General features: G+C 47.9%; 1 protein-coding gene across 1 annotated transcript in view; it reads left to right on the top strand.

Moving 5' to 3' along the window:
• The window catches only part of LOC144770715 (claudin domain-containing protein 2-like), a 124,843-nt gene that overhangs the window by 68,791 nt on the left and 36,582 nt on the right, over positions 1 to 19,470 (top strand). Inside the window, exon 2 of the mRNA XM_078655446.1 lies at positions 10,771 to 10,978. Within this exon, the coding sequence (XP_078511572.1) occupies positions 10,813 to 10,978 (166 nt within the window). The 5' untranslated portion in view covers positions 10,771 to 10,812. The remainder of the gene's footprint in view (positions 1 to 10,770; positions 10,979 to 19,470) is intronic.

Below are 19,470 nucleotides of genomic sequence, written 5' to 3'. Positions count from 1 at the left end.
ACACAGGGAATGTCCCACCCTCGAGGGTCTGAGGCAACAGGCTGAAGCCCAGGCAGCAGGTAACGAGTCTGGGAACTATCGTGTTTACTGGGAGGATGGTCTCCTCTACAGTGAACCCAGGGCGCCAGTGCACGGACTGTCACGGGCCCTGGTAGTCCCACAGTGTTACCGAGCCTTCCTATTAGAGTTGGCTCATGAGATTCCCTTGGCAGGACACTTGGGTCAGGACAAGACCTTTGCCTGGCTTGTCCCCCACTTTTATTGGCCTCGAATGAGGGTGGCGTCCGACACATACTGTCGGTCATGCGTGTCATGCCAAGCCAGTGGGAAAACAGGGACGAAGCTGAAGGCTCCCCTGGAACCACTTCCCGTCGTTGGCATCCCCTTTGAAAGGGTGGGCATCGACATTGCTGGGCCCCTAGATCCATCTACATCATCCGGTCACAGGTTTATCCTGGTCCTGGTGGATCACGCCACAAGGTATCCAGAGGCAATTCCTCTGAGAACCATTACTGCACCAGTAGTGGCCAAGGCCCTGATGGGGATCTTTACCCGAGTGGGATTCCCCAAGGAAGTTGTGTCCGACAGGGGGACCAACTTCCTGTCAGCATATATGCGGGCCATGTGGAAGGAGTGTGGAGTGACTTACAGGTTCACCACTCCTTATCACCCACAGACCAATGGTCTTGTGGAAAGGTTCAACCAAACCTTGAAGGGTATGATCAGAAGTCTACCCGAAAGCCTGCGGAGGAAATGGGACGTCCTCCTACCCTGTTTGCTCTTTTCCTACAGGGAAGTGCCGCAAAAGGGAGTGGGCTTCAGCCCCTTCGAGCTTTTGTACGGGCACCCTGTACGTGGACCTCTCAGCCTGGTGAGGGACTCCTGGGAAAAGTCTCCCCGGAAAGTTCCCCAGGATGTGGTGAGCTATATGCTGGCCTTCCGAAGCCAAATGGCTAAGTTGTGGAAGCAAGCTTCTGACAACTTGGAAGCCAGTCAGACCACAACGCTCACCCAGTGGAGTTGGAGCCTGGCCAGAAGGTGTGGGTGATGGAGCCTGGAGAGCTGAGTGCCCTCCAGGATCGTTGGACAGGCCCCTACGAGGTATTGGAGAAGAAGGGCAAGTCTACCTATCTGGTGGACGTAAAGACCCCTCGGCATCCGCATCGGGTGTTACATGCCAATCGCCTCAAGCCCCACTACGAGAGGCCCGAAGTCATGTTGGTTATGGTGACTGACGGATCGGAGGAAGAGGACACGGAGCCTCTCCCCGACCTTTTTGCGTCTCAAGAAAAGGATGGGTCAGTGGAGGGAGTGAAACTCTCGCCAACCCTGACTCCTGAGCAGCAGGAGGAATGTCGCCAGGTCTTGGGGTCATTCGCTCCTCTGTTCTCCCTTGTCCCGGGTAAGACCCGCTTGTGTACCCATGACGTGGACACAGGGGACAGCCCACCTGTGAAGTCCAAGTCTTACCGGCTGTCTGACAAGGTGAAGGCCAGTATCCAAAGCGAAGTAGCTAAGATGCTGGAGCTAGGAGTCATCGAACCTTCAAGTAGCCCTTGGTCTAGCCCGGTGGTGTTAGTTCCTAAAGCTGCCCCACCTGGCACCACACCAGAATTGAGATTCTGTGTGGACTACCGAGGACTAAATTCGGTAACCAAAACGGATGCTCATCCGATCCCTCGGGCGGATGAATTGATTGACCGGTTGGGAGCTGTCCAATATCTCAGTACCATTGACCTCACTGCAGGGTACTGGCAGATTCCCATGTCTAATGGAGCCAAGGAAAGGTCGGCCTTCTCCACACCTGATGGACACTACCAGTTTTGCGTCATGCCCTTTGGGCTCAAGAACGCTCCTGCCACTTTTCAGCGGCTGGTGAACACGATCCTCACCGGGATGGAGTCATTCTCTGCTGCGTACTTGGATGACATAGCTGTCGTTAGTAGCAGCTGGGAGGATCACTTGCAGCACTTGCAAGCCGTTCTCCAGGCCCTGGAACGGGCTGGCTTGACGACCAAGGCCAGCAAATGTCAGATTGGACAGGGGTCGGTAGTGTACTTAGGACACTTGGTGGGCCGGGGAACGGTGCAGCCCCTTCAGGCGAAGATTGAGGCAATCATGGCCTGGAAACCCCCCAAGACACAGACTGAGGTCCGAGCCTTCCTGGGCCTCACAGGTTACTACAGACGATTCGTGAAGGGGTATGGCACTATCGTGGCACCCCTTACAGAACTCACGGCCAAAAAGCAACCCAGGAGAGTCATTTGGACGGAGGCTTGCCAGCGAGCCTTCGACACTCTGAAACAAGCATTGTGTAAAGCTCCAGTCCTGAAGGCTCCAGATTTTTCAAAAGAGTTCCTTGTCCAGACAGATGCATCCGACATTGGCATTGGGGCGGTGCTATCGCAACTCAATGAAGAGGGTCTGGATCAGCCCGTGGTCTTTCTGTCACGAAGACTGCTTCCCCGGGAACAGAGGTGGAGTACCATCGAGCGGGAAGCCTTTGCGGTGGTCTGGGCACTGAAGAAGCTGCGACCATATTTGTTTGGTTCACACTTCCTTGTTTAGACAGACCACCGACCCCTTCGTTGGCTCATGCAAATGAAGGGGGAAAATCCCAAACTGTTGAGGTGGTCTATCTTCCTACAGGGAATGGACTTTCGGGTGGAACACCGGCCCGGAGTTGACCACGCCAATGCAGACGGTCTCTCCAGGTATTTCCGCCTTAGTGTTGAGGACTCCCAAGGGGTTGGGTAGCTCTCCCCACTTTCAGCTGGGGGGGACGCGTGTTAGACCCGTCTGCTTCTGAGAGTCCCCTCACCACTATGATTTCTTTTGTTCCCCTGTACCTCCCAAAATTTGTCGCTTTTTATTTGTCTACCAGGACTTTTTATGTGTTGTCTCATGGGGTTAGATGTTCCATGACGCCCAGTTGCTCACAAGGTTTGTGGCACCTATTTACAAGGCGCCTGGCCCAAACCTGTGGCACTACAAACTGGGGTTGTCAACCTGTATAAATGGACCTAAAATGGTGGACACCCTTTTTCCTCATGTGAAGTGACTCCCATTGGAGCCTTCATGTACCCTGGCCTCTTGAGGTTTTGGCGCCCTTTTGTTTGGCGCGCATTTCTGACAGGAATTCCTTTATTTTCCTCAGGTACACAAAATGGCTGCTCTAGAACCCCAGTACGGTGGCTGTGAGTGTCCTAAATACCCCTCAAGAGTGCCATGTCATTGTCACAGCCAGAGAAGGTTCTAGAACCTTCTGGCTCGTGCCAGTACCCCAGGGCACTGGCTATATAAGGCCCAGTCCCGGGCGGCCATTTTAGATTGAATGAAGGATTAGAAGAGTTCAGACTAGAGAAGAGATTCCAGACTTGACACCAGATTGACACCTGCCCTGTTGACCCCTGAGGTGGCTGGTAGCGCAGGCAGTAGAGCAGCAAAGGGTTGCTGGCGTTGTGTCTGACTGGCGTTCCAGTCAGCTACGTGAGAAGTGACCTAGCGCCTACAGCGCCTGCCCAGCGAGTACCTCATTGCCCCCAAAGACTGTGGCCCGTTTCGTGTGCCTCTGCGCCCCCCCGGTGGTGAACTGTGATCGACTTATCGAGTCGCGAGGCGAGAGCAAGTTCACCGCGACCACGATCGTCAGCTGTGCCCCCTTCGCGACAGGTGCCTATAGAGGGGAGCTTGGACGTCTCCGAGCCCCACCAGCGTAGAGCGCTTCCTGCGCAGATAGAAGGTGAGGTGGTGCGCCGGGGCCGGGAAAGGCCGGCCTTCGTTGGGCGGGACCAGCGTCTCTGCCACTCCCCAGTGACCCGGGAGCTGTAGCTGTGGGCGGGAACCCCCCTGTATGCGGAAGTCGGAGGGAGGTCCGTGGAGCCCCTGAGAGCCCCGTCGCTAACGAGAGGAGTGCTGTGCCCGACTGAATCGTATCTTGACTGCAGCCGATGTGAGGTGGGCCCGTTTCCTCATAGTGAATGCAGCGTTGTGAAGGAACTGTGAACCGGCATTTATTTGACTGTGCGCGAAGGTTGTGTGACCTCTCCGGCAGCCCGTTCGTCGGTCTATTGACTTTGAACTGGTGCCGCCTGTGCTCAAGTGGTGCTAAAGCCCGTAGGCGCGCAACTATAAAAAGCCCGTAGGCGCGCATAGACTTCACCGGCAAAGCAGAGATCCTATCCCGGTGACCGCCGAGTGCAAATGATGTATTTACTGTGTTTCCTTGCCTTCTAGATATACGCGCATACGCCTTGAGTGATTATTAAAGAGTCCCAAACCTTATTTTGTGCTCAGAGAAGCCGTATACCTGGTCATTGAAAACAGCATAAACTGTAAGAGATATCTTTCCCATTTGAAACGTATTGCAGATGTAATGATTCTGAAGTATTTAATTGGTGGCAGCGATACCAGAAGAAACATGTGGTTGTTTATTTAAATGAACCAATATTTATTCTGATATTTATTCTGATATTTATTCTGATATTATTTGTGATATTTATTGTGATACTCATTCCTGAAGTTATTCTATTTATTAATACTATTTATTACCAGAACTGTATGACCAAAAGAAATGTATATGTGCTTCCCCAGTCAACCCTATTTACAACAAAGAACTTTTATATAAAGGAATCGTATTTTTCTACAGCAGTGGTGTGGTGTCCTTCTTTTTGGTGTGGATGTACAAGGAGTTATTATTGGGTCAGAGCCGGCTTAACACTACAGCCTTCACTTGCCTTGTCACTTGAGCCAAGCTACCCCCTTTGTGCTGGGCTTGCCCATCGCAGGTCCAACAGGACCCTAAGCAAGCAGTAAACTATAGGCCTATTTCCCCCCCTTCTTGCCTTCTCCAAAATTCTGGAAGCCAATGGTATTCTTCACCTTAGGCAATCCGGCTTCAGTCCCCAATTTAGCACTGAGACTGCACTCCTGGAAGTTACGGGGCACATCCGAAACATCCTTGATAGGGGAGGCAAAGCAATGCTGATACTGCATTTGACATGGTACCTCATCTCAAGCTGCTGGAGCGCTAACACGAAATAGGAATCAGACATCAGGCCTACAGCTGGCTGGCATCATTCCTGGACAGATGGTCACTGGAAGTCTGGCTGCCACCTTATACAGTTCATGCCAGGCCCCTGTCGGTGAGAGTCCCACAGGGGTCGGCTCTCAGTCCGACGCTGTTCAACGTTTACTTGACACCCCTTGCCAAGCTGGCTAAGGTCATCTCATGTATGCATGTATGCAGATGACACACAGCTGTTGTTCACATGTGATAAAGACATGGACTTAGATGAGAAGCTAATTTCCTGATGCCTCACCAAAGCCTTTCAATGCCTGGAGCTGCATCATCTGAGATGCAACCCGGGTAAAACTGAGATTGTGACCAAGTAATTGGCCGCACCCGGGACCCTCGCAAAACTGTGTCAAGAATCTAGGAATCAAAATTCACAGCTTACTCTACTTCCTCCCGCAGATCCAAGCCTTGAAGGTCCTGCTTCAGCATGCTCCGCATGCTGCAAACATTTCTACCCCTACTATCGGAGGCGGTGGGTAGAAAGGTAGTGCAGGCCCTGATCACATCCAGACTGGAGTACAGGAATGCTCTGTGTCAGGGTCTCCCCGACTACCTCCTCGATAGACATCAAGTGGTACAGAACGCTGAAGCAAGATTGCTGCTTAAACTCCCTCCCAGATCCCACATGACTCCCCACCTAAGGGCCCTCCATTGGCTCCCGATGAAACAGAGGGTGACGTTCAAAGTCATGGTCCTCATCATGCACAAGCCCTTGAACGGGACGGGGCCATCATATCTCAAAGGCAGAATCAGTTCTTATATTACCGCCCCTACCCTCCGCTCTTCCTTGGCTCACATGGCAAGGGAACCTCAAATTAATCGTCTCAGTATGGGCGGGAGATCCTTTTTCAAATCTTGGACCCCTCATTTGAAATAGTCTCCCACCCTACTCAGGCTGATAGACAGCATAGAACTGTTCAAGAAGAAACTCAAAACTCACTCTTCAACAATTAGTAACCTGCTTGCTACTCCTCCCCCCACTGTCAGTGCCGGGACACTCCTTGGAGTAACCGTGCACTTTATAAAGGGTTATAACATAACATAACATTGTACCCTTCTAGGGACATCGCCACAGGAGCCCAAGTCTCAGGATACAACATATATCTGCCCCGTTGATGACGCCTGCCCAATCTGGACCATCTTGTTTGCCTGTCAAGGCAGTGATGTTCCATAATATGCGTACATTTACTTCCCCAGTGTTGCATGACCTTCCTTTTTTATGAAATAGCTTGGGAGATGTGGGAATGGGGCTGCTAAATATAATTCATGGTCAGTGAAGTTGTTTCCCTATTTTTCGTACTGTCCAGAAGGGCTAGTAACTATATCGAATTCTCCAAGCAAAGTTTTTCCGCAATGTAATCTTTCGGAAGATAGCTTAACCCACCCAATCTGGTATCATCTCTCGTTGTAACAATAATATTCAAAGTCTCTGTTTGTATAGCTATATTACGGTTACAAATGCATAAATAAAGTTGTTTAAAACAAATATTAGTTAGCCATGCTGTAGTTCATTACAGGCTGTAGAGAACATGCCAGGCAGCCATCTGACAGGGCAGGGCTTATGAGGTACCACATCCAGTATTTTATCACAAATGAGGGCTAGAGAAGGACTTAAGACCTTCAAGGGTTGGCTCCCCTACTACGTATATCAAAACGCATGGAGCAGTTCAGGGATGTTTTTATGCTAAGCGGGGTATAGACTGAATACTCCATTTTGGAGCGGGTGTGAGTGCAGCAGAGCAAGTCAAAAAAGTGATTAAAACTAACTACAGGTTTGAAAAAAAAGAATTAAATAATTAAACCTACTCATGTATCACAGAGGTTGACAAGTTTCAGCCTAAGGCCAAACAGTGTTGGGGTTTTCTAGTCAGGACATAACCTTTGTCAAGGTTCTCCGATAAATCCTGAAGGTTGTGCTGATGCTCAGAGGGGTCCACCTCTCGACTGCCCCAAGTCCGGAATAATAATCTTAACATGGAGTATTGAGATAGTCAAGCGAGGGAAGGAAAGGGTAGGAACTGCAGGGAGGGAGATCTGAGATTGACAAGAAAGAACAGTAAGCAACATTGTCCCTATAAAATGTACACCTACAGGTCCAACAATTACTAATCATTGTAGTATTTAGAATGTTAGTAAATGATACCTGTAAAGGAAAGAAGTAGTTCTATACCAGGAGAGATGAGAGGGTGGTTTCAGGATACCAACACGAATACTGCCAAGAAGAAATAACAATCAAGGTAAGACCAGTGCTTAATTTGAGCAGGTGCTTTCAGGTGCTCAGCACCTGCACTTCTTTCACAGGGTCGGGGCTATAATTTCTGACCCTGCAGGTGGTGGTCTCAATATTAATTGTTCAATTCAAAATAAAAAGAATAACATACATTGCATGGTGACTGGCTGATAAATGTTCATAGGCAGGCCGGCATACGCCTGTCCAGGCAGGCATGATTGTGTATCACCACGTTAGTGATGATGTCATCACGCTGGTCAACAAATCAAAGAAGTCATAGGCAAACTATGGCTTGCATTCTATTCCCCTAGTCTGCTGCACCCTGCCACTGCCTGAGCCTAAACCTCCCATTGAATAATTGTAGCTGGGGGCTGGCTCATGACAGAGTTGAGGCAAGGAAGCTGCAAGAGCACATTTGGAACTTGGGAGTGAGGGCTCTTGAGGAAGAATAAATTAAAGTAAGTGTGGACTTTCCACTTGTTGCGTAGCCAGACTAGCATATCCGGCAGCCCTGCAATGCTGCTATCCTCAATGTGCTCGATGAGGCTGTGGCCCAACAACATTTGTGCACCATGGCATCACCAGTAGAATCTGTGCGCTGCACCCCAGCACGGTAATTGCTGAGCGTGAGTGAGTCCAGTAGGCACCACAGCCATACTTACCGGCATTGGCAGCATTACTGCTGGGGACAATGCCTGTGCTGTAGCAAGCAGGATCACAGCAAGCTGAGCAGTGGATGCCGATGCCGTCGCCATCCCTGGACCTACTAATTGTAGGCAGCACTAGCAGTGACATGACCTGCTGTGCTCAAGCAGCCGCCTGTTCCGCAATAAATCCAGTCATACCGCACTGATTAATATATGCAAAAAAGCATTTTCATTTGGTGTACATTTTGTTTTTGCACTCAGTGTAGGTAGGAAAGTAAAACATGTTCCGCTTCTTTAGGAATGACAACAGGAAAACGCAGAGTTCAAAATAGCAGGGACATGTACAGGCTGATGACAGGGGTCACAGGCAGCAGCAGTAGTGTTAGAGATGAGAGACAGCGAGAGTAAAGAGGAGAAGAATCAACAAGAGAGGAGAGAGATAAAACGGAGCAAAGTAGAAGAGGAGGAGAGCAAATCAGATACAAAGAGAAAGCAGCCATGATGTGAAGAAGAGAGCATTAAGAAGAGAGAAGATAGAATGAAAGAATCTGAAGGACAGGACAGAGGAAATCAGACAAATCATAAAATGGAGAGACACAGCTGATCACTGCTAGAGAGTGATAGCAAAGAGCCAAGATCGAGGGGAGAGAGAGGAGAGCATGGATAAAAGTGAAGAGAAAAAAGGGCAGGGCTAAAATGAATAGAGGGCAAATCAGAAATACAGGGTGTCACAAAGGTGATAGAAAACAATTAGAGAGGTGAGAGGATAGACTCTTAGAGCAAAGACTTAGGGGACAGACAATTGATCAAGGTTAGAAGCTAGAGACTAAGGCAGTGAGAGTGTTGAAAGTGGGGCTCACCGGAGGAAGACATGTGCGGTGGCCCCCTTGGCAATATTTTCAGCACCTGCACTTCTTTTTTTACAAACTAAGCACTGGGTAAGACATTTACATAGCAATAACACCTACTAAGAAATGTAGGAGACACAACCTCACCTACCCATTCTAAGTGTTGGAAGATTCTATAATGCAAAAGCAGCCATCTTCCTGGACAACCCTACTAACATCCCCTGTAATCAAAGAAAATAACACACAAAGAGAAAGATCATGGCTTAATATCTCTTCCTTGAAATAATTCCATATCAATGAGACTTCAAAGTCTTGTCATGATCATAGTAACATGTTGAGAGGGTACCACACAATAATCCAACTGAACGCAATATAGAATATGACTGGAAGTTTAGTCACTCTGCTCCCTTGTGGTAAAAAATGTACATAGTGCATTGGGCAATATATGTACTCCAAGCCCGCTGTGCTTTTTTGGGGAATAGTCACTACCATCCAATACATGAACTTAATACCTCATAAGAATATTCCTGATGCAAAACAATTAGCAATTTCTCTGCATGAGTCTTTCATCTAAGAATAGGAAACTGAGATGAATCAACGTGCTCCCCACTCTTTCACTAATGAGAGCGGGTGTGCTCAATAAAGAATCAACAAAGGAATTGTCGCTGTATTCTTCCCTGCATGAGACCGACGAAAATACACGATTCCCCAACAGGGACGAAACCAAACAGGCAAAGTTACAAACACCCTCTCCCGCATGAGATCGCCGCAACTGCGGATCTCACCAAAAGGAGAGAGAGGGGCGAACCTACACAAGCCGCTGTAGTCCCACTCAATCCGAGCGGGGGGCGGGGGGGTGACAAATGATGTGGTGCTAAGAGCACCCTTACCTATACTTGTCCGTTGCAGGGAACCCGTAGCCGAACCTGAATCCACAAAATAATTGGCAGCTTCCACGAGCACGACCCTCTGCTATATCCTGTGTTCCTGACGTTATTTCTTGTTCATGTAAGATGTCAGAGCAGGAAGGATGACAGGCGCTGGAGTTCTCGCAGCACCTAGCTCCTTTCTTACTCGGCTGCCAGTTGTCAGTGTACGCCGAGTTGGTGCGCCCTGACCACCTTATAGTAAGTTTTAATCATCACTTTTTTCACTTGCTCTGCTGCCCTCACCGCCCCTTGCTCTACAATTTGGTATTTAGTATATTTCTCTCCTAATACGAAAACATCCCTGAGCTCCAACCTCTCAGTGAGGGGGTTGTAGTCAGGGCCGGACTGGGAACCAAAACCGGCCCTGGCAAAGTGCTCGACCACACCCCCCCCTGGGGGAGGGGGTTGCCGACGAGCTCTTTGGCGGGCCAGTTTTCGGCCGATTTTGTTACAGGGCCGAATCGGCCCAAAACCGGCACCCACCCATGCAGCCCACCGGGGGATTGCCCGGTGCCCGCTATGGCCAGTCCGGCCCTGGTTGTAGTCTGTATCCTGATTAGGCATCACAATATGAGGAGGTTCCCCAATGATGAAGCATGCCACCTATGATGGGTGGGGGAAAACGTCCTACAAAAAGAACATTCCTTGGTGGTTCATTTTCCAGTTAGGCTAGCAATATACATAGACCCAAGTGGTTCTTTCTGTGTTTTAGTGCCACATACAGTCCCATGATCCGAAAATGGTCTATATTACTAAGGATCAGTTGTCAGACTCAATGTGAGTACATTTCAACTCAGCTCTTTACAGTTACCTGTTCAGCCATACAATTTGGCTCCACCTTGTTTAGATCATGAGTGGTAATAGTCCTATGGAGTGGTATTGAGAAAATATGTGCATAAATTATAACTTTTTTGAGAAATTAGTCAGAAAACGTTTTATGTAGGCTTATACCTCCTGACTGCAGTGTTGGTGTTACTGAACAATGGTGCAGGAGTTGAGATGTCCATGCTCACCTGTCTGATTATTGTCATTTATGCAGATGCCCCTTTGAAGAGGACGCGCCCACCTTGGTGAACTAAAGATGTCTGTCCTGCAAGTGACCGGTTTGGGCTTCATTGTTCTCAGCATCCTCTGCTGCGTGATCTCCCTGGCAACGGATTACTGGGTGTCGGGCCCAGAGTTCCACATGGGTCTCTGGAATCTTTGCATCAACACGTCTGACTGTTCTTCTCTTCCTCAGTTAGAATGTAAGAAAAATGTTGTAGAACTCAAAATGTATTACATGAATTATAAGTAGGCACTCTGGAACATTTTGAGTGGTACAGGGATTACTTGCTGTACACAGGAACTGGGTGTGTGACATTAAAGCACTTTCTTTTCTGAAACATTCAAAATCTCCAAACACTAGGATGAAATACCTATAGGGGGTCAAGAGGTTTGTTGCATCTAAATCATTCATTCATTTGAACTAATAATAAAAACATGATCCAAGATTTGTTCTAAATACACATCTTCACCTGAGTAGCATTAGTCTTCATTGGCAAATCCTGAAAGTCTTGGTTGATTATACTGCACTATCTTAATTGTTGTATCCTATGCATTTTAGTATTTTGTTAAAGCCACCCTCTCTACTACACGACTGGAATAAAAAAAATCCACATCCTTTCTGCCTCCTCTATGCTATGGTTATATTTAAAAAAAAAACATTTTTATTGGAAGCATATGCGACAAACTTTAAAAAAAAGAAAGAAAGCATGCACCCACCTAAATATTGCACCCATCTGCATGGAATAATTAGTTTGCATTGTTTAAATATTTAACCATCGCATGACATTTTAATATAACAGTAGAGGAGCTGTATTTCAGGCAAGTCACATGTATTTAAGACAAGAATAGAATCTGTTTTTACTTTTAATGCACATACCAGGAAAACATTCTTACTGTCATGAAGAAAAGGTACTATTGGGTTTGAATTACTGTAACATGCAACTATAGTTTAAACACACAAGGATGACTGAATAATAAAGAATGGAAAGGAAAAAAGGACAGGAAAAGTAAAGTATTGTCCCACCTGCCCTGGCACAGAAGTGCACTTAATTTTAGGTTGATGTGCATATGTGATTAGATAAAAATGTTGGCCCTCGCAGTGGAAGAGTGCTAATTTATTTTATTTATTTTATTTTATAGCACTTGTAAGGCGCACAGCTACCCACAAAGGGTTTCCCGGCGCCAGAACAGCAAGAACACGATATCACTGGAGAGAGAACAGTCAAAGCATTTATTTATTGAATAACCATGTTTTTACACTTTTTCTGAAATTCATGTAGCTTTCCTCCTTGCGTATATGAATAGGCAGTGAGTTCCACAACGTTGGGCCCAAGTAGGAAAAAGATCTCCCGCCTATTCTGGCCCGTTTAAACCTTGGTACCACAAAGTTTGCCGCTGTGCCTGAACGAAGACTACGATTTGGGAGGTAGGGTTTAACAAGTGCCTGTAGATATTTGGGGGCCGTGCCAGCTTTGATTTTAAATAAATAACTCAAGGCCTTGAAACTAATACGATTTTCAACCTTAAGCCAATGCAATTCCCTAAGATGTTTGGTGATCCTCGCGGATCTAGGGATTTTGCAGAGCAGTCTGGCCGCAGCGTTCTGCACTAATTGTAGACGCTTTATCACTGCCTTGTTTGAACCCAGGTATAAGATGTTACCGTAATCAAGCCGAGATGTCACTAAGGCATTGACCACGGTCTTCTGGGTAGTGGGTGGCAACATCCAGACTATTTTGCGTAACCATTTAAGAATGGTAAAGCAAATACCTGCCACTTTGTTTGCTTGTTGAGTCATAGATAGACTGTCATCTATGATGACCCCAAGGTTTCTAACCTGAGAGGCTAAAGGTGGGAGTTTGCCTAATGACGATGGCCAATGGGAATCGTTCCAGAGGTCTTTACTATTCCCTAACAGTAGGACCTCTGTCTTATCTCCATTTAATTTGAGTTGGTTGGCTGACATCCAACTGAATATTTCTTGGAGTCCTACTTTTAATGCAGAAGGGACAGACAAGTCGGATTTGGAGAGTGAAAACAGGACTTGCGAGTCATCTGCATAAGTCATTAAACTTAGACCATAGTTTTCTACAAGATTGGCCAGTGGTCGTAGGTACAAATTAAAAAACAGAGGGCTCAGGATTGATCCCTGCGGCACACCATGAGGAGAGTGGAATACCTCAGAACATGCCTCCGAAGAGGAGATCTGGAAAGTGCGGCGGGATAAATAAGATCTAATCCATTCCAGAGCTTTGCCCTCGACACCACTCTCCCCCAGTCTGTCAAGCAGTATGGAGTGAGAAATGGTGTCGAAAGCCGCACTAAGATCTAACAAGACCAGTGCTACTGTTTGGCCGTCATCCATAAGTTCCCTGATCTTTTCTGTGACCCCGAGTAGCGCCGTTTCGGTAGAAAAGCCACTCCTGAACCCGGATTGGGACAAATGCAGGAGCTCATTGTTTTCCACATAGGTTGAAAGTGCCTTGTGTATATGCCTCTCTAATATTTTTGAAAAAGCAGGCAATAATGAGATTGGCCGATAATTGGCCATTATCATCGGGTCTGCACCTGGTTTTTTAAGTAGAGGGCTGACCGTAGCATGTTTCCATAGAGCAGGAACTATAGCTTGTTCCATGGAGGCATTCAATACCTCTGCTATGGAACTCAAAGCAGGGTCTTCCAAATTTTTTATAATACCGATAGGAATAGGGTCACGCGGGGAACCCGATTTGATCGATTTAAGTAGTTCCTTCAGTGTATCCAATTTAATGGGGGGCCAGACTTCGAGATGACATTTTTCTCTAGGGACTAGGGCAGTGTTACCTTCCTTGTCTGTGGTCCTGCTGTCATTTTTAATATTAGAGACAATGTTCTCAATCTTGTTCGTAAAGAAAGACGCCAGGTCCTGGCATTGCTGGGTATTAAGGGGGGTAGGTTCTGCTCTAGAGTTTTCCCCAGCTAATTCTTTTACCATGTTAAAGAGAGTCTGAGATTTATTTTCGGCCATGTTAATAGTGTTGGTAACATAGCATGCTTTGGCTTTCATGCATGCTGAGTGGTAACAGTTTCTGGCCTTTCGGTAGACTTCTTTTTGGTAGAGGTCATAATTTTTCCGCCACTGCCTCTCTAGAGTCTTGCAGGTAGATTTTTCTTTCTTCAGGGCTTCTGTGAACCAGGGGGCGGGAGGGCGGTGTACTTTCCCTTTGCAACGGGCTAAAGGCAGGCAAGTATCAACAGCACCAGTTAACCATAAATGTGTTGATTCTGCAATGGCTAATGGCTGAAGAGTGCTGAATAATAGCCTTGTAGTGTGCTGTGGTGAATGGAAGCAATATATGAATGACAGCTTAATAGACCCTCTTTATATGTTCAGGGGCCAGATGTAGCTCGCCAAATACCGGTCGGTAACGGCCGATTTCGGCCGTTACCGACCGGTATTTGGGATTTGTAATGTAGGGGGCCATTGATTTACAGAATTGGTAATTTTACCGATTCGGTAAATATACAGAGTCGGTAAAATATAGAATCGGTAAATTTACCAATTCTGTAAATCAATATGTAGGTGGCACTGTAATCAGTGCCACAGGCCCTCACCGAATCGTTATTTACCATGGAATACTATTCCATGGTAAATAACGAATTCCTGTGTACATGCACATCTGTGCATGTACACCTGTGCCATGTGACACACAGACATGCCCTTAGGGCATGTCTGTGTGTCACATGGCACACAAGCCAGTAACAGGGGTGCAACAGGGTGTCAAAGTGACACCCTGTCCCCCTTGTAAATTCGGTATTTTTACCGATTCGGTAATTACCGAATCAGTATCTGCCATTGAATCCTATGGGCTTCAAGGCCCATAGGAATCAAAAGGAATCATAGGAATCAAATTACAGAATCGGTAAATACTGAATCATACCGATTCGGTATTTGTTACCGAATTTCTACCTACATTTGAATTACCGATTCATGAATACCGAATCGGTAAAATTCGGTATTTATGAATCGGTAATTCACATTTACCTAAATCTAGGCCCAAATGTTTTAATTTTATTTCTGCATTTTTTCAGTAGATACGATTGAACAGACAGATAAAGGTGTCTCTAGGCCAGACCTAAAACGGTGAATACAATTTTAGCTTTATTTGTGTTTGGTTAAAAGTAATGAAGAGGCTATCAGTTATTAGGGTCTAAAAATACAAACAAGGAGTTAAAAGGTGAGCCTCTTTTTAGGGCGTCTTTTTAGGGATGATTGTACGTTACATATTGCCCTAGCCAATCAATAAAGGAATTGGATCCTGCACTATTCCTGTGAGAAATTGGATTATTGGTTGGGGGGAATGTGAGCCATTCTCAAGAAACAACCACAATCTCTAAACCTGTGCTTAACCCTCTGGTAGCTTAGCACAAAGCAGTAAGGCTTAACTTAGAGGCAATGTGTAAAGTATTTATGCAGCACCTAGAGTAAAATGTAATACATTATTTTACACCAAAATAATACAAATCCAATAACTTAACCAGGAGAGATGCAATTTTAAAGGTTTTGCTAAAAAAAATAAAGCCTAGAAGCACAGAAGACCTACTGTGGTCATCTGATCATGCGGGACTGAGACAAGGTCACAAGTTCTGGCCGACTGCGATGGAGCATGGGCCAGATGCAAAGATCCACGCAATAGCACACAAAAACAACACTACACCAAAGTATAGGAAAATAAGTACTGCTTTATAAAAATAATTTCTTTTCTCTTTTGCTTTCAAAATATACAGGTTAAGCACTTTAGTTGGTCATGGAAATATTAACTCCACTTTTACGTTCTAAAACATTTTAACAACCCGCATTTCAGGACAATACCTTTTGTCAGGCCTCTTAATCCAAACTGTTAAGTAATACTTAAATTCTCAATGCTCAGGAATACATTTACCACACTCTACTTTACACTTCAGAGACTCCCCATCCCAGTATTACTTTAAAAGAAGCCAAATGTAACTCTTATGTTTAAACAGATAGGCAGTATTATTTACATTGATAGTTCTATAATTCCCCTTCTGGGTTTGATAAAGAAAGATTGGTTAACATCACTTAAATCAGTTTTCCAATAAGCCCAGTTAGGGTTTCCTCAAGGACACTGCACTCTTGAAGCCAGAGTCTATGTTCACACACTCATGAGGTCTCAATCTAGGCTACTAGTTACTCTTGTGGAAGTCACTTCCCCACATAAGTACCTCCTTACTTGCATTCAAGGTGTAATCCGGTAATCCTCCTGTACCAGAAGGAGGGGGAATAACGACAGCGAGGGGCTCGAGGAACCGAGGCTGAAGAGGCTCTCTCGCCTCAGTAGACTCCTCAGTGCCCCCCAGCTCAGGCCGACTCCTCAGTGCGGCCCTCGCGCATGAAACCACAAGAGCAGACACCACGATGCCCCAGACCCCGACCGGGCCTTGTATCACTCCCTCCCTGCCCGGGCCAGCTCCTCAGTGTGGCGCCTGGGCAGGAGGAACGAGCCGATCACTCCGCAGACTGAAGAAGCCGCCGGCGCCTCTCCTCAGCGCTGGACGGCAAAGACACTCCTCCGGCGGACATGCGCAGCAGCGCGCGTGCCGATGACTCCTCCCGTTGCTCCCACTCCCAGGAAGGACACTACACTCCTGGGCCTGCTCGATCTTAGGCCCCTCCTGCGCCAGGGATTCCTCAATGCTTGGGCACGCGCGCAGAAGCAGCGTCTCCACACTGGAGATCGCGCACTCGCGTCAGCGCCTCCCTGCTTCCTCCTCACCCCCTGGGACCGGGGAAACTACCTCAGGGCTGCTACTTTGTCAAGCGACGGCCTTGCTTCCTCACACCATCAGCGACCACAGCGCTAATCCAGCGCTTCTCCGCAGGGGCTGAATTGGGGGTTAAACTGCACAGCCTTCCTCCGCTTTCGCCCTGGCCAGTAAGTGATGAGCCCTGGAGGAGGGGGGGGGGTGCTGTCACTAGAAAAGTCACGGCAGCCAGAAGCAGATGACAGTTGTCCACTGCAGAAGGGGGGGGCACAAGGATTAACCCTCTTCTGAACACTGCTCAAGAGGATCCTCTCTCTGCTGGGCAGAGGACTGCGCACCGCCGCACTACAGTCTCCTTCTCCTTTGACACCCTGCTATTCCTAAGCTAGGGGTAAGTCAGGCGCCCAGGGTCTCCAGTAACCCTCAACAGCGGGGTCAGGACAAGTAACCAAAAGGGGAGTAGTGTGGTGGATCAGTAAGGCAGCTTCCCAGTCCAGGAGGTCAACCCTATGTCTAACCTTTTCCCACCCTTAGCTACAGCCTGTCCTCCAGCTGACTCTCACAGGTAGACAAAATGGCTGCCCCGCATTCCGCCTTATATAGGCTGCCCCTCAGTGGTCCAGAATGGACCAGAAGGTTCTGGAACGCCCTATGCTAGGCTATGGGCAAGTTCTGAGTTTGACAGTTAGGGCAGTTGGTAGCCACCATTTTGTGTGGTTCCAACTTTTCCTGTCAGAACAAGCCTCTGGGCCTGAGGTGAAAAATTATGAGGGGGAAAAGAACACCTATCCCCTTGACCAACACCTAAAAAACTAGTAGACACAAAAATTATTAAGGGTATGAGGGGCAAAAAGGGGACAAAATAAATAATAATTGGGAGGGACTACGCAAAAAAACCAGACAGGTCTAACACGCATCCCCCCCAGCTGAAAGTGGGGAGAACTACCCAACCCCTTGGGAGTCCTCATCACTAAGGCGGAAATACCTGGAGAGACCGTCTGCATTGGCGTGGTCCACTCCAGGCCGATGTTCCACCCGGAAGTCCATTCCCTGTAGGGAGATGGACCACCTCAACAGCTTGGGATTTTCCCCCTTCATTTGCATCAGCCAACGAAGGGGTCGGTGGTCAGTCTGAACCAGGAAGTGCGAGCCAAAGAGGTATGGCCGCAGCTTCTTCAGAGCCCACACCACCGCAAAAGCTTCCCTCTCAATCGCACTCCACTTCTGTTCCCGGGGAAGCAGTCTCCTGGATAAGAAGACTACAGGCTGATCCAGGCCCTCTTCATTTAGTTGCGATAACACTGCCCCAATGCCATGTTCTGATGCATCTGTTTGGACAATGAACTCCTTGGAGAAGTCTGGGGCCCTCAGGACCGGTGCTACACACATTGCCTGCTTCAACTTTTCAAAGGCTTGCTGACAAGCCTTCGTCCAAACTACCCGTCGAGGTTGTTTCTTGGAGGTGAGCTCTGTGAGGGGCGCTACAATAGTGCCATACCCCTTCACAAAGCGACGGTAGTAACCTGTGAGGCCCAGGAAAGCTCGGACCTCAGTCTGTGTCTTGGGGGGTTCCCAGGCCATGATTGCCTCAATCTTTGCCTGCAGGGGCTGCACTGACCCCCTACCCACCAAGTGTCCAAGGTACACAACCGACCCCTGCCCAATCTGGCATTTGCTGGCCGTCATTGTCAATCCAGCCTTCTTCAGGGCCTGGAGAACTGCTTGCAAATGTTGCAAATGGTCCTCCCAACTGCTACTGAAGACAGCAATGTCATCCAGGTAGGCAGCAGAGAAACTCTCCATTCCAGAGAGGACCTGATTCACCAGCCGCTGAAATGTGGCAGGGGCGTTCTTGAGCCCAAAGGGCATCACACAAAACTGGAAGTGTCCCTCAGGTGTGGAGAAGGCTGACCTTTCCTTTGCTCCATCTGTCAAGGAGATCTGCCAGTACCCTGAAGTGAGGTCAAAGGTACTTAGGTATTGGGCAGCTCCTAGCCGGTCAATTAACTCATCCGCCCTAGGGATTGGATGAGCATCAGTCTTTGTAACTGAGTTCAGTCCTCGGTAATCCACACAGAACCTCAGTTCTGGTGTGGTGCCTGGTGGGGCGGCTTTTGGCACTAGCACCACCGGACTGGACCAAGGGCTGTTGGAAGGTTCTATCACTCCTAGCTCCAGCATCTTGGCAACCTCGCCATGGATGCTAGCCTTCACCTTGTCCGACAGCCTGTAGGTCTTTGACTTCACTGGGGGGCTGTCTCCTGTGTCCACATCATGGGTACACAGGTGGGTTCTTCCCGGGACAAGGGAGAACAGCGAAGAGTACTGCTCCAATACCTGGCGGCAATCCTCTCGTTGCTCAGGAGTTAGGGATGGGGAGAGAATCACTCCCTCCACCGACCCATCCTTCTCTTGGGATGAAAAGAGATCCGGGAGAGACTCGCTTTCTGCTTCCTCAGCACCATCAGTCACCAACATCAGGATGACCTCTGGCCTCTCATGGTGGGGTTTGAGGCGATTGGCATGCAGCACCCGTAGGGGCTGTCGCGGGGTCTTAAGATCCACCAAGTAAGTGGCCTTACCCTTCTTCTCCAACACCTCAAATGGGCCTGTCCAACGATCTTGAAGGGCACTTAGCTCTCCAGGTTCCATCACCCATACTTTCTGGCCAGGCTCCAACTCCACCGAGTGAGCATTTTGGTCGTACCATTCCTTCATTACTGCCTGACTGGCCTCCAAGTTGTCAGAAGCCTGCTTCCACAACTTGGCCTAGACACAAAAATTATTAAGGGTGGATCACTGACATAATATCGACGACACAAATATCGAGATACACAAATATCGAGTCAAAAATATCGATTGACAAAATATCGACTCCCTATCTTCAAACAGGTAAGTACCAAAATATCGACTCCAAAATATCGACTTA

The sequence above is a fragment of the Lissotriton helveticus genome, chromosome 7, assembly GCF_964261635.1.
Source record: "Lissotriton helveticus chromosome 7, aLisHel1.1, whole genome shotgun sequence".
Taxonomy (NCBI): Eukaryota; Metazoa; Chordata; class Amphibia; order Caudata; family Salamandridae; genus Lissotriton; species Lissotriton helveticus.
This window is presented reverse-complemented; position numbering and strand designations above follow the sequence as displayed.